The sequence below is a fragment of the Corvus kubaryi genome, unplaced genomic scaffold (assembly GCF_017639235.1).
Source record: "Corvus kubaryi isolate FWS band 111438036 unplaced genomic scaffold, C.kubaryi_AGA036_p1.0 37308, whole genome shotgun sequence".
NCBI classification, from domain to species: domain Eukaryota; kingdom Metazoa; phylum Chordata; class Aves; order Passeriformes; family Corvidae; genus Corvus; species Corvus kubaryi.
Genome location: NW_024581096.1, coordinates 11,432,865 through 11,447,473, shown reverse-complemented (window position 1 = coordinate 11,447,473; position 14,609 = coordinate 11,432,865). Strand labels below are relative to the sequence as shown.

Sequence of the window (14,609 nt, the reverse complement as noted above, 5' to 3'; positions counted from 1 at the left end):
AGTTACTGTTTAAGACATTCTTCACAAAGAAAAACAATATGAAAACATATGGTCCTACCAGGAAATTCAGGTAAGATTGTCTCTGTAACATTCCAGTCTCAAAAAATATACTGAAATCTTGCAGTCACATCTTTCATACTGCATATGCTTAAAATACTAACATTCCTAAGGATACATCCTCATAGTCCAGCTCAAAGTTTCAAATGGCCTCACCATCACTGACGTTCCTAACAACTAATTTAAAAACCAGGGCAAGGTTGCACTTTGACCTGTGTTTGCTAGAATACAATTTGAATTCTTTAGTTCTTCCTTCTTAAAAAGAAAAAAGCCAAAACCAAACCCAAACCATCCTCTGAAAGCTGAGAATCCCTCCACTAATGATTTCAGGTGAAAAGCCCATAGCAAAAGCATCAAGTGTATACTTATGGGTTGACAATACAGGAAAAGGAGAGAAAGCAGGACCCATTTTTCTTGAATCACTTCTCTCCATGTATGTGCAGAAGAGCAGCCCAGCTCAGTTCTGAAAGGTTTTTTAAAACCAGGGGAAATACTTTATTTCACGGAGATCTATTACTCTTTTTGAAAGTGAATACAACTGAATTATTTAGTAACAGGGAACTTGAGTATATTACGTATTTGCTGCTTGGGAGATAAAACCAACAGAGCTTCAGCCTGGAAGTATTTACAGCATATCCTGAATTCAACAAGTAGAAGGTAGAGGGATATATTTGGTGGTGTTAGGTCTCATCTCCTGTAACACCAGAGCTTCCTGTGACTCAGCAGGGTCCTTTCAGGTCCTGAAGGCATCCAGATGGCAAATGCAAATTTTGAGAGTTAATACTGACTGGAAAATTTCTTCTGAACTGCTTTTGTGTGGTTTTTTTTATTTTCTGTTATTTCCAGCACAGAAAAGATAGATCAGGCCATAAAGGTGTTTTTACTAATTAAATTTAAAACGTAAAAAATTCTGGGAGGGGACTGTTTGTTCACTGAAACCAGGCTTCAACAAAAATTTTCCTAAGATACTTGACATATATGACATATTCTAGCATCTCTGCTGACCCTTTATGATTTTTGCATACACTTTTGTGTGGGTGAATGACAGTGATGGCTGCCCTCAGTATCCTACCATGTTTGTAAAGGATGCTGGCATGTGAACTCTGCTTTTTAAATTCACTGGGGTTTTTTGGGAGGCACATGGGAAGATGAAACAAGGTGTAAACACATCTTAATAACTGCTGTAGCTATCACTGCCTGAAAAATGTATCTTTCATCAGTGAATGTTGCAGCTGTATCCATTACCTTGTAATGGCCACCTGCAGCCAATGGTCACCACTGCAGCCTGTGAAGAACACTGGTGTATTTGCTTCTCTGACACAACTACGGCCAGTTCCCACAAAATCAAATTATACATGTAAAACCCCAACATTACAATAGGCAAAAAACACCCAACTTTCAGTCTTTATATTATCTAACCTGAATAATCAACACATACAATAAGTAACAACTACTCTTCAAGACACCCATTATTTTTACCACATTCTTCCTCAGGTTGAATGGATGATGTTCTTTCTGTCTTTGCTCATCCCGTTTCTTCATATATTCTCTCATTCTTTCCTTTTGCTTTCTTTTCATCCATGTTTGTATCTCCTTCCACTCCTCTTCTGTTCTTTGAGAATGCCCAGAAGCAGAATCAAGAACCCTAAGGGCAGATGTAAACAGGAAATAATCTAGCACATCCTGTAAATCGCAAACAACAGCAACTACATGATAAAATAAAAACACTGACAAACCCTTCAAAATTCTGACACAGCTGGAAGCGTAAGTAATGAACAAGAGGGGAAATCTTCTTTTGCAAAATTTTACTTCTTGTTGTCAGCTACATTCAGATAATAGAACTAGATCTTAAACTGGTGGGAACTGTGGTACCCATGCAACAGACTGGTGACCTGAACAGCTGTATTTTTTCCCTTTGTCAGCAAATGATGTCACAAACAGGAGTAGGAAACAGCTGTCACTTTGACCTCTCTCAGGAAAGAACAGAGCTGATTTTACAACTGACAGTCAGGAAGGTGTGGAAGTCTCCAGCAAGGAGGGGAGCATGACAAGCTGAAATCTGGGGCTGGAAGTTTCTAAAGCTGCTGTGCCATGGGCAGGAAATTTCTGTTCTGTCTTTCAGAACTGCTTTAGAAGACCTGAAGGTCTGAACTGAATCTACTGTATAAAAAGAGTTGTGCTCCAGCCTATACCTAGTAGAAGAAGGAACAAGCAAAGAGGAAGGAAAGAATTTCAAAACCAAAATAATAGAAAACAATTAGTATATATGACAATAATGGCCAGCGAATTTGTAGCTATTAAAAGTTCTAATACTAGTCACATTTACATCAAACCACATACTTGCTTCCATTGTTTACAGGTTGTGAACTATGAGAATAACCAGGGTTAAAATGACTTAACCAACACACAACAAAAACCAGCCATGGTATTACCTGGAGATTTTCTTAGCCTGTGTTTTTGCAAAGCCCAGCTCCAACACAGAGATGTCACTTTCTACCACACGATCATTCATGCCAGTAACATCACTCAGACCAGTAATTTGCATGGGATCTTCTGAAGAGCTTGATGTTAGGTAGGGAAAAAAAGCTGTTACTAAATTACTGTAGAACATTACCGTAAGAATAACAAACTAAACCCCTTTCTTTTACACTTAAAACGAGAATACCCAGGTTGTTTTACATAAAGCCTTTGGACTGAATTTTCTTTCCCCACATTTCCACTGCGTTAGTACACTTGAGTCAATTTTGATGAGGACAGAAGGAGCATGACCTGACTAACATCAGAGGGACCATCCAGAGCTGAAATGCTTGAGCTCCACTGGGGTGTGTGAACATGGCTGGTCCACAGGAGGCTGAGGCTGGCAGCCAGTAGCATCCACAGGGTTTGTATTGCTGCCCATGAGGAGATAAAGTTATGGGGTGCTACCAGTTTCAATGGTACCCAAATCTCAATGACCTTCTGAGCAAGAATCAGTGTCAGTGAGAGTACAGTTCCACCTAAATTCTCCCCATTTCTTTCCTCTCTTTTAATCAGTTGCTCCCAGTAAAAAACTGATCTCATAGTTTAGGACTACAAGCTGTAGTTGCTTCAAGTTACTTCTTTGGGTTAAAATCACTGTCTGCTAAAGTTTATTGCATCATACCCTCATTCTTTAGTTTATTTAACCACTCCCTAATCTACTTCAGTCACAACAAGCAGTTCCATTTAAAATACTAGAAAAATAAGATAAACCATTCAGTTTACTGCTATGATTTAAGCAAAACAATAAAGATGGATAACGGAGCAGAACGACTAGGAAGAAAGGAAACCAGCTACTCTTTTCTACTATATCCAGAAGAGTAACAGCAGCTAAAAAATACATGTCAGAACACTTTATTTAATGCATATGCTCTTTCCAGTTACGAAATCTTCAGTCTGTTGCTTTACTGTTTTCATACAGTAACACCTTAAAAACCTTCTGGTGATAGCTGGCTTTGGTAGGCAACTACTAGCAGCAATTGCATGTACTTTGCTGAAAAAGTGGTTTGCAAATAGGAGAAACAACAAATGCACACAGACAAGAGCACCATTTACATTAGCAGCTCCAATACTTGTAACTAGAAAAGAACTTTGAGTGCTTCTGCAGCTTTTGCATAAAGTAAATCTAACAGGCACTACCAAAGTCAGAGTAAATTACCTAAAAAAAAGGGCTTTTATTCAGTTTGAAAATAAATGCCTTGATTTTTATGAAGTGATGATTCCACCCTGCCAGTCACCTTTTTGGTCAACTTTCAACAAAACCAGTTGCAAAATACATACCCAGCACATAGTTCTCTGCATACACGAGAGCCTGAAACAGGAAAAATCTTTTTTAATAATATCTTTGCACTGGTACAAAAATTAATCATACATATGTTAAACAGCCTGTGAGATAAAATACAGAAACACACCAACCTCAATATGCTGACATTAAAAATAAATTAATATTGTACATAAGCTTAACAGCCTGTGAGACAACATGTCATTGACTGCCAGGTTAGCACAGAGGCTCCAGAGAGCACTAATTAACAGTTCTCTGGCTTTTGTGGGAAGTTTTGCTAGGATGATATCATCGCTGTTGACAGTTTTTTGCCATGACAAACTAACTACAAATTATCTGTTCCAATTAATTATACAGTATTTCATGGAAAATTAATGATTGACACTTACTTGAGGAATCCAGGCACTCAGAAGAAGCTTGGAATTCAGAAGATGCAACTGAAGAGCAATATGGTTGTCTTGGAAGGAAGAGCACTGCTTCCTCTCCTAAACTAAACTCTCCATCTCAAAAGATTATAGTTGTATCTTAGTATGGCCTATAGTTTTCTTATCTTGCAAGTAACAAGTTTATACTTAGTAAACTCTATTACTGTTTTCAAAATTTAACTGGGTGTGTGTACTATTTGAGATTCACTAGTGCTGTATACAGACACAGGAACATGTTTTAACACATTTTAAGACAGATTGCTGTAAATGTGGCTGTCAAATGCAAGTTCAAATGCACAAAGAATGTATAATTTTTGGGAGCCTGACTGCAAGCAATGCAGGCAACACGCAGAGAAAACAATACAACTGCATTTTTAACCTTGGGCAACAGGTCGCTTGCTGAATGATTTTTCCTCCTCCTTTTAATGCTACTGCAGTCTTCGTAATTGCAAAAATCAATTTACCCTCAGTTTTCAAAATGATTAAACCTCATAAAATAATCTTTTAGGACACAGACAGTAGTTACTGTACGGTGAAATAAACCAATTAATTTTGCTTATGTAGGCTGTATTTAACAGAGATGTCACCCCTCTAGACACAGGTAGATGACAGAAATGATAAAGACAGCTTTTGGAAGAAGCTTTGAGTGTTCTGTGACATCATACCCACTTATATTCAATTAGGTAAGTAAGTACAAATTAGCGCAGTGATGGGTTTCAGAAACAGACCCAATGTTATTTTCTTTCAATGACAGTGAATTTAAGTGCAAGTATGATTCACTGCTGAACTGTTTTCAAAGCTTAGTGATACTGTTGTCTTGTAACAAACTCATTATCAGTGCACATCAATGAAGCCATTCTGAACAATGCAATCTAGAAAGACTCATGACTGACTTCAATGATCTCATTACATAAAATTCTGTGTAACAGACATGAGAAAGTATTCCACCATGAACAACAGGTTTACTTATTTTTAAAAGATGCAAAGGGGAAAAATATACAATAAAGATTATACCAGAAGGTGACTTCAGGCCGCTGGGACAGTTAGAAGCCAAGGCTGCAGAGGCAGGAGAGTGTACATCCACTGTAGTAGAACTGGGTACAGGGTATTCCAAGTTCAAGCTCTCCTTTTGATCATCTGTGACCTCTTCAAATATCATGCCTGTCAAATGATGTTCTGATTCTGTGAAAAAAACAAAAAGATAGAGTACTTAGTGTAGATCAATGGAGAATCCCCACAACGCAGAAACTATCACTCATATATGAGTGATAGCTGGTTAGTGACATCTTTAGTTTATCTGTCACCTACAACAGCCTGAACCTGGATCAGCTGTGCCTCCCTATGAAAGGGCTGTGCTATGTGACCCAGTCCTGCAGGCACAAAGAAAATGACTGGACCAGGAGCTGTTCCGTGTGAGCCTAAAGGACATCCCAAATATTGTCTTACGTACAAACACAGACATAGCCATGATTTGGTTCCACCACTTGGCTTTGTATTAACTCCGTAAGTAGATTATGTTCTTGGCATAGTACAGTAGCTAGAAGAAGGTACTACATAGCTACCTCTTAAATGAACAAATGATCATTCAATATATCTGCTCTAGTGAACAGTTAAGCTGGTGTAAGATTTTAATAAAACCAGTAGATTACAACTCAATACACAGATTTACTACCTTTCATTTTATTTCTTTCTCTGATATTCTTGGTTTGTATTTCAGTAACCCCTTTAGGGATTGCACTAAATGCCAGTGGTAACTAAAAGGCATTTAAGATGAATATTCAATGGTAAATTTATTATCCTGTTAGTTGGACACATACCAGCACCAATGACTCCAGCAGCTTCAGAGACTGCAAGACGAGCACCAAGGTCTGAATCCGCAGCCACGTCAAAATCTTCTATCAGCTTCACCAACTGTAAGTGAAACTCGAAAATCACGTAATGACACTTTCTTCAACGTATTGCTGAGACTTACACTACAGATATTTATGCAAAGTCTACTTTAAATACACTTTTTTTGTCAGAATCTTACAAAGATTTTAATGCAGTTTCCTGGCTGAAAACAAACAAGTTCAGGAATCAAAGTAGTTCATGTAGATTCATTTCATATAAGAATTTCAATCTTCTGGATGCTTACTTTGAGAAAAATATATATAAGATCTATTATCTGTTTGAACAGTTTTACTCCTACCAATCACATGATTTTTGAAGTAGCTGGAGTTTTCCAATATATATTTTATCTAAAACCCACAGAAATTAGAACATTTCCATAGTCTTCGTAACTCTGAAGTTTTCTGAAGTTTAGAAAGTGAAAACTAAAACTGACGAACCCAGAGTGAGGCATTTTACTGAGCATTAGTCTCAGAAATAACAACTTTCATAACTGATACCTAATATATAAGAAGTTATTAAAAAAGGAATGATCAACTAGTATGAACTGAAAAAAACAGGCAAAAAAAAAAAAAGGTTTTTCTTCAGGATTTGGCTAGATACTCAGAATTTTTAAAACCCAGGTGCTATGAAATGCTGAAACAAATACAGGATATGTGAAAATATTTTTTTCCTACAGGCTTTAAAAAAATCTGACTTTAACAACAACCTTGATGAAGAATATACATGATTAAATAATCCACCTGAGCGTAAAAATATACAATAAATATATTTTATATATATATATATATATAATATTATTCTCAATATCTCTTAACAGATACCAAGCAGATTGAGAACATCGTTCCAAAATGTAGGTTTTGTCCTTAGCTGAAAAAATAAACTGTCTAAAAAACAACAGTTAGCACTCAGAACTCACCATTTTGCTATTTCTGAAATCCTGCTCCATATTTTCTATTATGTTCTGTAGTGTCTGTAGTTGCATATCCATTTCCCACTGCTTTGTGGAAAAGTATTCTTTTTCAATTACTTTGGATGGAAGCCCTGAAGAAGGAAGAGTTCTTCCTTCTTCATGTGCTATGTTCCAGGTTACACTATCTGTAGCAGAATCTGACTTCTTATCTTTCTTTTGCAATTGGTTTGATACCTTTTTCTGATGATCACCTTAAAATAAATAAAAAAGAATGCACCAATATCACTGAATAAGCCACAAGCACCTAAATATTCCAAGTAATTAGGTACAGATGTGCCATAGATAATAATATGTTTTACGAAGCAAGAATCATTAAAAAGAAATCAAGTGTATCAATGTTGATGTTTAAGACTAAAAAACAACGAGGTTAATTGGGAAAAGGCTGCAGATTTTCTGTGGGCGTTATGACAACACAAGAGTATTACTTTTTCTTGGATCTAAAACTGAAATGGTTTACCTTGCTTCTGAAGCGCCTCAGGTGGAATTGCACTAGTAACAGAAGCTGCTGTGTGATTAAGTTTTGCAGTAGATGGAATTTCAAGCTTCTCATTTTGCTGTGCAGCAGCTATCTCTTCTGTAGACTCAGGTATCATTGGCAAATTGTTAAGGATGTCACTGTCTTCAATGTCGATCACACTTATATATTCCTGTTTATGCTAAACAACAAGATAATGAAGAATTATACAGTATGTGTTTTTAATAAGCTGTTTATAGTACATTGTTCACAATTTCCTGTGTTTACCTCCCTACATTTGTAGCTGAAAGGCTTTTTGTTTAGAGATCAAAATAAATACAATCCTCCCTACCATATTACACAACTGACTCATGCAGATACAAAGAACCCAAACTCATCAAGACAAACAGTATACTTAAAATGTATTTCAGCCATATGTACATTAGATCACTAACCAAATCAGGTGCATCTGACAGAAAGGATGGTAAAGGTTTGTCCTTCATTTCAGTGGGGAAACTCAGGTTTAAATACATGTCTGACAGTAGTATCACAGAGGAACTAGATGACTCTACAAGAAAATAATAATAGTCAGTATTATATTTACAGTAAAAGCCAAAAAAAGTCAGACCATAAGGAAACAGCTCTGCATTCTCTAGAAGATAAGAAAAGCTTTGACTAAGCTGCCATCCAGATTGCTATTAATATCCCAGTCTCTCCTACTTAGGCAAAAAAAAAAAAATCTGCATCTTTACTTAATCCAAAGAAATTAGATTACTCAGATAGAAACCTCTAATAAAACTATCTGCAAATGAGTCATGATGTAGTAAAATTATCTTCAAATGGAAAAACACTGTTGAATTTTACAATAATGGAAAAATTAGCATGCTCTCTTGGTACCATAGGGAAAATACTTGGGTACTGAAATCTATGTGAAGTATCTATGGAACAATGCTACTGCAGCTCAATTTCATGTGATCTCTTTTAACATCCCAGTGGTCAATTCATTTGGTCTATATTACACTAAATTCCAAAGATTAAGTGGCGCTAAAATCCACAAAACAAGGATTGGGTTTCAAGAAGTCAGATAAATTAGCATGTTATCTACTCCCTGCATTAAGCCATCTCAGATACAAAACCCATGTTAGAACAGTCACACTTTTATAGACTTCCCAAACAATAAATGAAGTGGAGAAAAACTGAAGCCACACCTGATGCAGGAACAGATGTGACCAGCTCGTTTTTTTGAACTTTGGAAACCTCATTTCCTGATCTACTGATCCCATGATCCTGATATGATTCGAGCACTTGATTGGAAAAAAAAAACGAAGACGATCAGAATGCATGAGTTTAAAGATAATACCAATAGCATTATCTAAGCGTACATTTCTGATTTGCCAGCTCATAATAAAAGAAAAGTTGTGGAGAAGGAGGGCAAGGAAACAATTTCAGTCATGTGTAAAACATTGTCTAAAATGCATTTAGATAAATTCAAGTTAAGTTAAAAGAAGCTTTCAGAAAAAGTCACAGCAGAACTGACTTACAGAAAGCATGAGGAGACTCTTACATAATTTCTTACATAAGTAATGTTTTTATTTATAATTATTTTAACTACTGCTTTGTAATTTATATTCCAATGTTTTCTGGTTTCGTTCTTTTTAAAGTAAGAAATTAGAGCACAAAAAACTGTTTTCCCCTTTATAAACTTGCTGCATTTTGAAACCTGACCAAATATCACAACTAATCAAGAAGCAGCACCAGAAATAGTTGGTTTCTGCAGATTACCTGTGCAGCACTTACCTGGATTAGTATTTGTACTTGCATCTTGAGTTTCTGTTGGTTTTTCCCCTACAGAAGCCAAATAATGTAGATCTGCTGAGATAGTACTTGCTTTCTCCATTGCATCTAAAATGTGATAATACAAAATCGGTGTCTACAAACGATATAAAAATTAGACATCTTTGAAAGCAATGATATTAACTCACAACTATGGGCCCCAACAATTCCTTCTTTGTATTTTCAACAGATAATTTTAACTTTTCTCTAAGCATACCTCAGAAATGATTCTAAGAAAAGTTTGCGCTACCTACTTTATACAGCTGTACTGACACTTACAATGCTACACTGAATTAAAATCAAGATTCAGTTTAGATATGTGATTTTTAAATTAAATATTTTAGTACGCAGTAACAGTCTGCTTCACATCCTAAAAGGAGGGGAGGAATATTTATAACACATATGTCTTCATTTCTTTATTGTTGTTTCTACAGAGTTTGCATTTAAGGCCAAATTTCAGAGAATGAATTGCATTTTGTCCTGTGATAGAACTGAATATTGTCATGAATTAACACACTATAAAGAAGCAAATCACAGCCATGGTCTTCATACTGCAAGCTAGAAACATTGTAAACATTGAGTTTCTTTTAAAAAAGCCCTTAATTTTGTGTAATTAGAATATGCAGGCAAATACTGTTGGAATAATATCTTTTTAAAATAAATAAAAAATTTAGGATTTGAAAGGTTTACAGAATTATTTTGATTAATCACATGAACAGAAATCACTGTCAACCACAGCTAATTGAATTTACTCAATATACTGTTATTATTCCATTAACTCCATTGTTTATAAACATAAATACAAGACTGTCATTCATTTTTAAGAAAAATTAAAATACTTCTATAATTTTTGGGAAAACTATTCTGAATCTTCAGATAATTAATATATGATCTTAAATTTGCCTGCATCTCTCTCCACACCGAACCCCTAAAAACTGAGTATCCCCAGAAAATTCCAAATACCTGTTGTACATCCTGAAAGGTCTGGAGAAAGCCCTCCTAAGCCAGTAAGCCCACAGAACACATTATCCAAGTTTTTAACATGTTAATGACTATAGAGTTTTCCTGTGAATTCTAACAAACTTATGTTTCTTAATTTTTTTTATTTGAGCACTCAAAACATTAAAAGGCGTTGTACTTGCCCATTGAGATCAGAAAACCATTTTGAACGTAAGATGTCGATTTTGGTTCGTGATCCTAATATAAGGAAAAAAAGCATCATCTTAGAAAACAGTCCCAGTGCAGATTAAAGGCTTTCTGGATGCTGTTAATTATCCAATATACCTCATATGAGTAATGATTTTGAGGAAAAACAAAAGTAATTGTCACTTACTGCTCTCACTCCTTTTTAAAATTCCTCTGATCCACTCCAACTTAATGGAATTTACTGACTAGGTAACATTCTCTTATGTACCTTGGGGTGACGCGCAGTAACACAAATTCTTTATTCCTCTTTGAGTCTATCCTACCCCTGCTGTACCCTGACTGATATCTCCAGGTCTGGTGAGGGTCTCCAGCTGCTGTGCTGGAGTGAAGTCTCAGAGAAGGTATGGTAATGGACCAGAAACTCAGCTCTGGGTAGTGATCTAGCATTAAACTGGTACTGTTCCTACTAAGTAATGCTTACTCTTATATTGTCATCCATCCAGCCTCACATGGAAAGAGTATTGCCTGGGTCACTTGTCCTAGCATTACTACTACGAAAAATTATATTTTTTTCATTTTTAACATTTTTGTATATATTTACTACAGATGTATATACAGACTTATATCCTATCAAAACAGACAAGTTCATGTTTCAGGAAAAAAATAGCAACCTTGGAATCCTTTATAAAAACAAATCTCCTGTTTACAGAAAATGCAAGTATATGAATTAAAAATATGTATACTGTTTCTAGGCTAGAGCCTGGAAGAGATGTACATTACTGTTTGGTTTATAGTTTCCTGCTTCTTTCTTTTCTATTAATACTTGAATGGGAAAAGGATAAGAAAAAAACATTATTCTATACCCCAGTCTCTGATTCAGTAACCACTGCTGTGTCACTAATACTGATGATGGAGTCGTCTGGGCGGAAGGACACGTTTGGTTTCTTCTTATCCTCCTTCTCTTTCAGTTGTTTCTTATTACGCCTCTTTTTACTGTCAACATATATTAATTACAGATAAAGAGTAAGAAGTGCTCTGAAACAACAAAAATACCGATTGCTGTTCTCTAAGAAATACTATTAAGAAATAAACCCTGAAATAAAGATTGGAAAAGATGAACAGAGCTGCTGCATACAGATGCGTTTAAAACACAATTTTTGCCTGCTTGAAATCTACATAAAATTGTTGTAGGAACCCATAAAAATACTAGCAATCACACTAAAATCCATTAATTGTCTAATAAGCTATTTATATTAAATATTACAAACCACATAACATTTCACATCTATATCTTGTGTATAATTAATAATTACTACTCATAAGGCCTGTAAGGAATCTGTAAGAAACAAACTTCAATACCCATCAAAGTGTTCTAATTACTAGGTGACAAGTAGATTACAAGACAGCAACTGTAGCTTCTTTTTTAAAATGTGACAAGTAGATTACATGACAGCAACTGTAGCGTCAAGCACTTCTGCAGATACTATCAAAATGTATTCTAAACTCTATCTGCAGTTACTAGTGTAGCAAGTTTTCACTTTAAGAGTGAAAAACTCCTCTTGAGCCTCTGCTCCGGAATGACAGTTAAAAGCATGGTAATTGGAAGGAACCAAGTATTCCATTCTAGAACATTCTATCAGCATTCTATGAGAACTGAACAAAGATATGTAAGCAGCTTAAAAATCTGTTTTAACTGTTTGTGGAATCAATTAACATCTAATAGATGAAATTTTGTAAGTAATGAATAACATACCTAGCAAAAAAACCCCAACCCTGCTTCAGCAGGAATTTTGTTAATTAATCACTGTCTATATTAAAAAAAGCCTACACATTGAATTATACTGAAAAAGCATATAATCCTTTCCCTCTTGAAGATGACAGTGACAATATGCAGCCCAGACAGCAGTCTATCATTGTGCAAAGAGCAAATCATTTCATGAAGAGTGTATAGCAAACAGTCAGGAGACAAGAAGACCTCAAAACACAAGTAGTGGAATGAAAAACATTTCCCCTGGAATCTTCTACCTGAAAATCTCGTAAGAGCAAAAACTCTTCACACCCTAGTGATACAATTCTGCTGTGTCTTTACTAACATTTGCTGTTTTATTCTCTGCTGAGAGAGTTATATCCACTCCCTCTGATGTCAAAGCTAGAAGGTACAGGCTACCAGTCAGTCTTTCAAAAGGAAGTTCCACTTCAAAAATTTGGCTTGCCTTTTTCTATTGTTCTGTACATCTCTTAGTTCAAATGGTTCAACACCAGTTTTTAGTAGCTCCATAGGTTTGGTTTGGTCTTGTCCAAAGGAAGTACTGGGCACAGAATGATGCTTCTGGAGCTGCTCAAATGCAATGATATCTTGAAGTGGAATGAGTTTTGGTGCCTAAGAGTGTTCAGAGACAGAGAAAGAAGACAGAGGAAACAGGGAGGGGAATCCCAGTCAGATTGCATGAAAAAAGTAAGTCCAGTTTGGATTTCAATTAAACAAACAAAACTCCTGTAGCATTTTGTAAAGAAAATGGAAATGGAATATTAATAGCATCAGACCAGAACCTCTGCCAATATGTACATGTGTAAACTATTTTCTGAAAGTGAATGAAAAAGTGTGAATTTTCTCCACAGAACATATGAATTTTCTCCATAGAACATGTTTCACTAATATTTGCATTTCTTATGTACATAGTTCAGGATGAAGTTAGGAACCATCCAATGCACACAGAGACTGAAGAAGCACCTTTCAAGGAAAACCATTTCCATTCTTCTCAACTGGGATATACAAGCATATAAAGTCTATAAGAAATAAAATTTTTCAAAACATCAGGTATTCAGCATCCATAAGATTTTCTTACCAAGCCTTTTACCATTCCATTTCTGCCCTGCAAGAAAGGATTTTTCATCACATTCTACTTCTGTAAATAATTCTATTATAATTTCTGGGAAAAAACCCTATTTTTTTATCATATAAATATTGTCTGTTCAGTATTTTAGACAGCAAATTCTTTACACTCATTACCAGTGATTAACTATGAATTGATTCCATAGTTGATTAAGTACGGAATGTAGAATCAATCTTATGTCATTAAAAACACTTTCAGGCTTGCAGGCTGCCTCACACTGGCACGTCACTATGCACATATGTTTAGTTCTAGATTCCTCCCAATACCTGTGCTGAACACTTCCAAAGTCCATAGCCTGTAAACGTGAACTTACTTGTGATGAATAAGAAACCATAAAACTGACAAAACACTACAACTTAGAAAAATATATTATTAAAATCCAGTACCTTCTTTTTCTCAGGTAGATTAATCTGAAGTAGTGATATTCCTGCATCCTGTAGTGTTTTTCTGGAGTCAGTACCTTTTGTTGCAGGTTTAACAGGTATTAAAGTAGTAGTGATTGGCTGCCTTACAGCTGGTGGAATTCTAGGTACTGGGCCAAATTGCAAGCACAACAGTGGAACACCAGCCAGGTTCTGAGTGGTCGGAGCTTTGTACACATCGACATTTGCAGGGAACTGTGGCCGAGGCGAAACTTCTTGCTGTCCCTCATACTGATCTAAATTCAGATATTTGGGAGGTCCCTTATGCACTCTTTCTGCCCATCTCTCCTTTTCCTCATGCATTTGCCTTGGAATCTCAGGGTTATATCTATTCTTGTGGAAATCTTCTCCTGCCTTAGTCTTTCTTGGTGTATATGATAAGGAATCTGATGAACTCCAAGCTACTCGTGGTACTGGGGGTGGTCTGGCAAAAGATGATGACATTTCTATCGGATGTAAAAATGCTGGTTTGGCATGATAACTTGATTCGAGCTTAAGCAAAGGAAATCCATTTGAGTAACTAATTTTTTTTTCAACAGGGATAAGCTTTATTTTTTTCTGGATGCCTGAGGAAGGAGCTAGGAGATGAAGTGGTTTAGTAGGCACTGAAGAATGCAAATCTTGGGATGGTGACATTAATCCTGTTTCCTTGCTGTTGCTTTCAAATAATGTCAAAGAGGCACTCATATCCAGACGATTCTAAATGAGAAAAGCAAACA

At 35.9% G+C, this 14,609-nt stretch overlaps 1 protein-coding gene across 3 annotated transcripts in view; it reads right to left on the bottom strand.

Moving 5' to 3' along the window:
- The window catches only part of CPLANE1 (ciliogenesis and planar polarity effector 1), a 60,255-nt gene that overhangs the window by 5,055 nt on the left and 40,591 nt on the right, over positions 1–14,609 (bottom strand). The window contains exons 35-49 of one of the 3 annotated variants that reach the window (XM_042028473.1): positions 13,855–14,589; positions 12,788–12,954; positions 11,438–11,567; positions 10,571–10,625; positions 9,393–9,497; positions 8,804–8,899; positions 8,051–8,163; positions 7,599–7,797; positions 7,088–7,332; positions 6,099–6,192; positions 5,296–5,463; positions 4,246–4,359; positions 3,856–3,886; positions 2,490–2,618; positions 1,537–1,702 (exon numbers count right to left, since the gene is read on the bottom strand). In XM_042028473.1, coding sequence (XP_041884407.1) covers positions 1,537–1,702; positions 2,490–2,618; positions 3,856–3,886; positions 4,246–4,359; positions 5,296–5,463; positions 6,099–6,192; positions 7,088–7,332; positions 7,599–7,797; positions 8,051–8,163; positions 8,804–8,899; positions 9,393–9,497; positions 10,571–10,625; positions 11,438–11,567; positions 12,788–12,954; positions 13,855–14,589 — 2,547 coding nt within the window. The remainder of the gene's footprint in view (positions 1–1,536; positions 1,703–2,489; positions 2,619–3,855; positions 3,887–4,245; positions 4,360–5,295; positions 5,464–6,098; positions 6,193–7,087; positions 7,333–7,598; positions 7,798–8,050; positions 8,164–8,803; positions 8,900–9,392; positions 9,498–10,570; positions 10,626–11,437; positions 11,568–12,787; positions 12,955–13,854; positions 14,590–14,609) is intronic. The other 2 variants (XM_042028474.1, XM_042028475.1) reach the window with 2 other exon arrangements.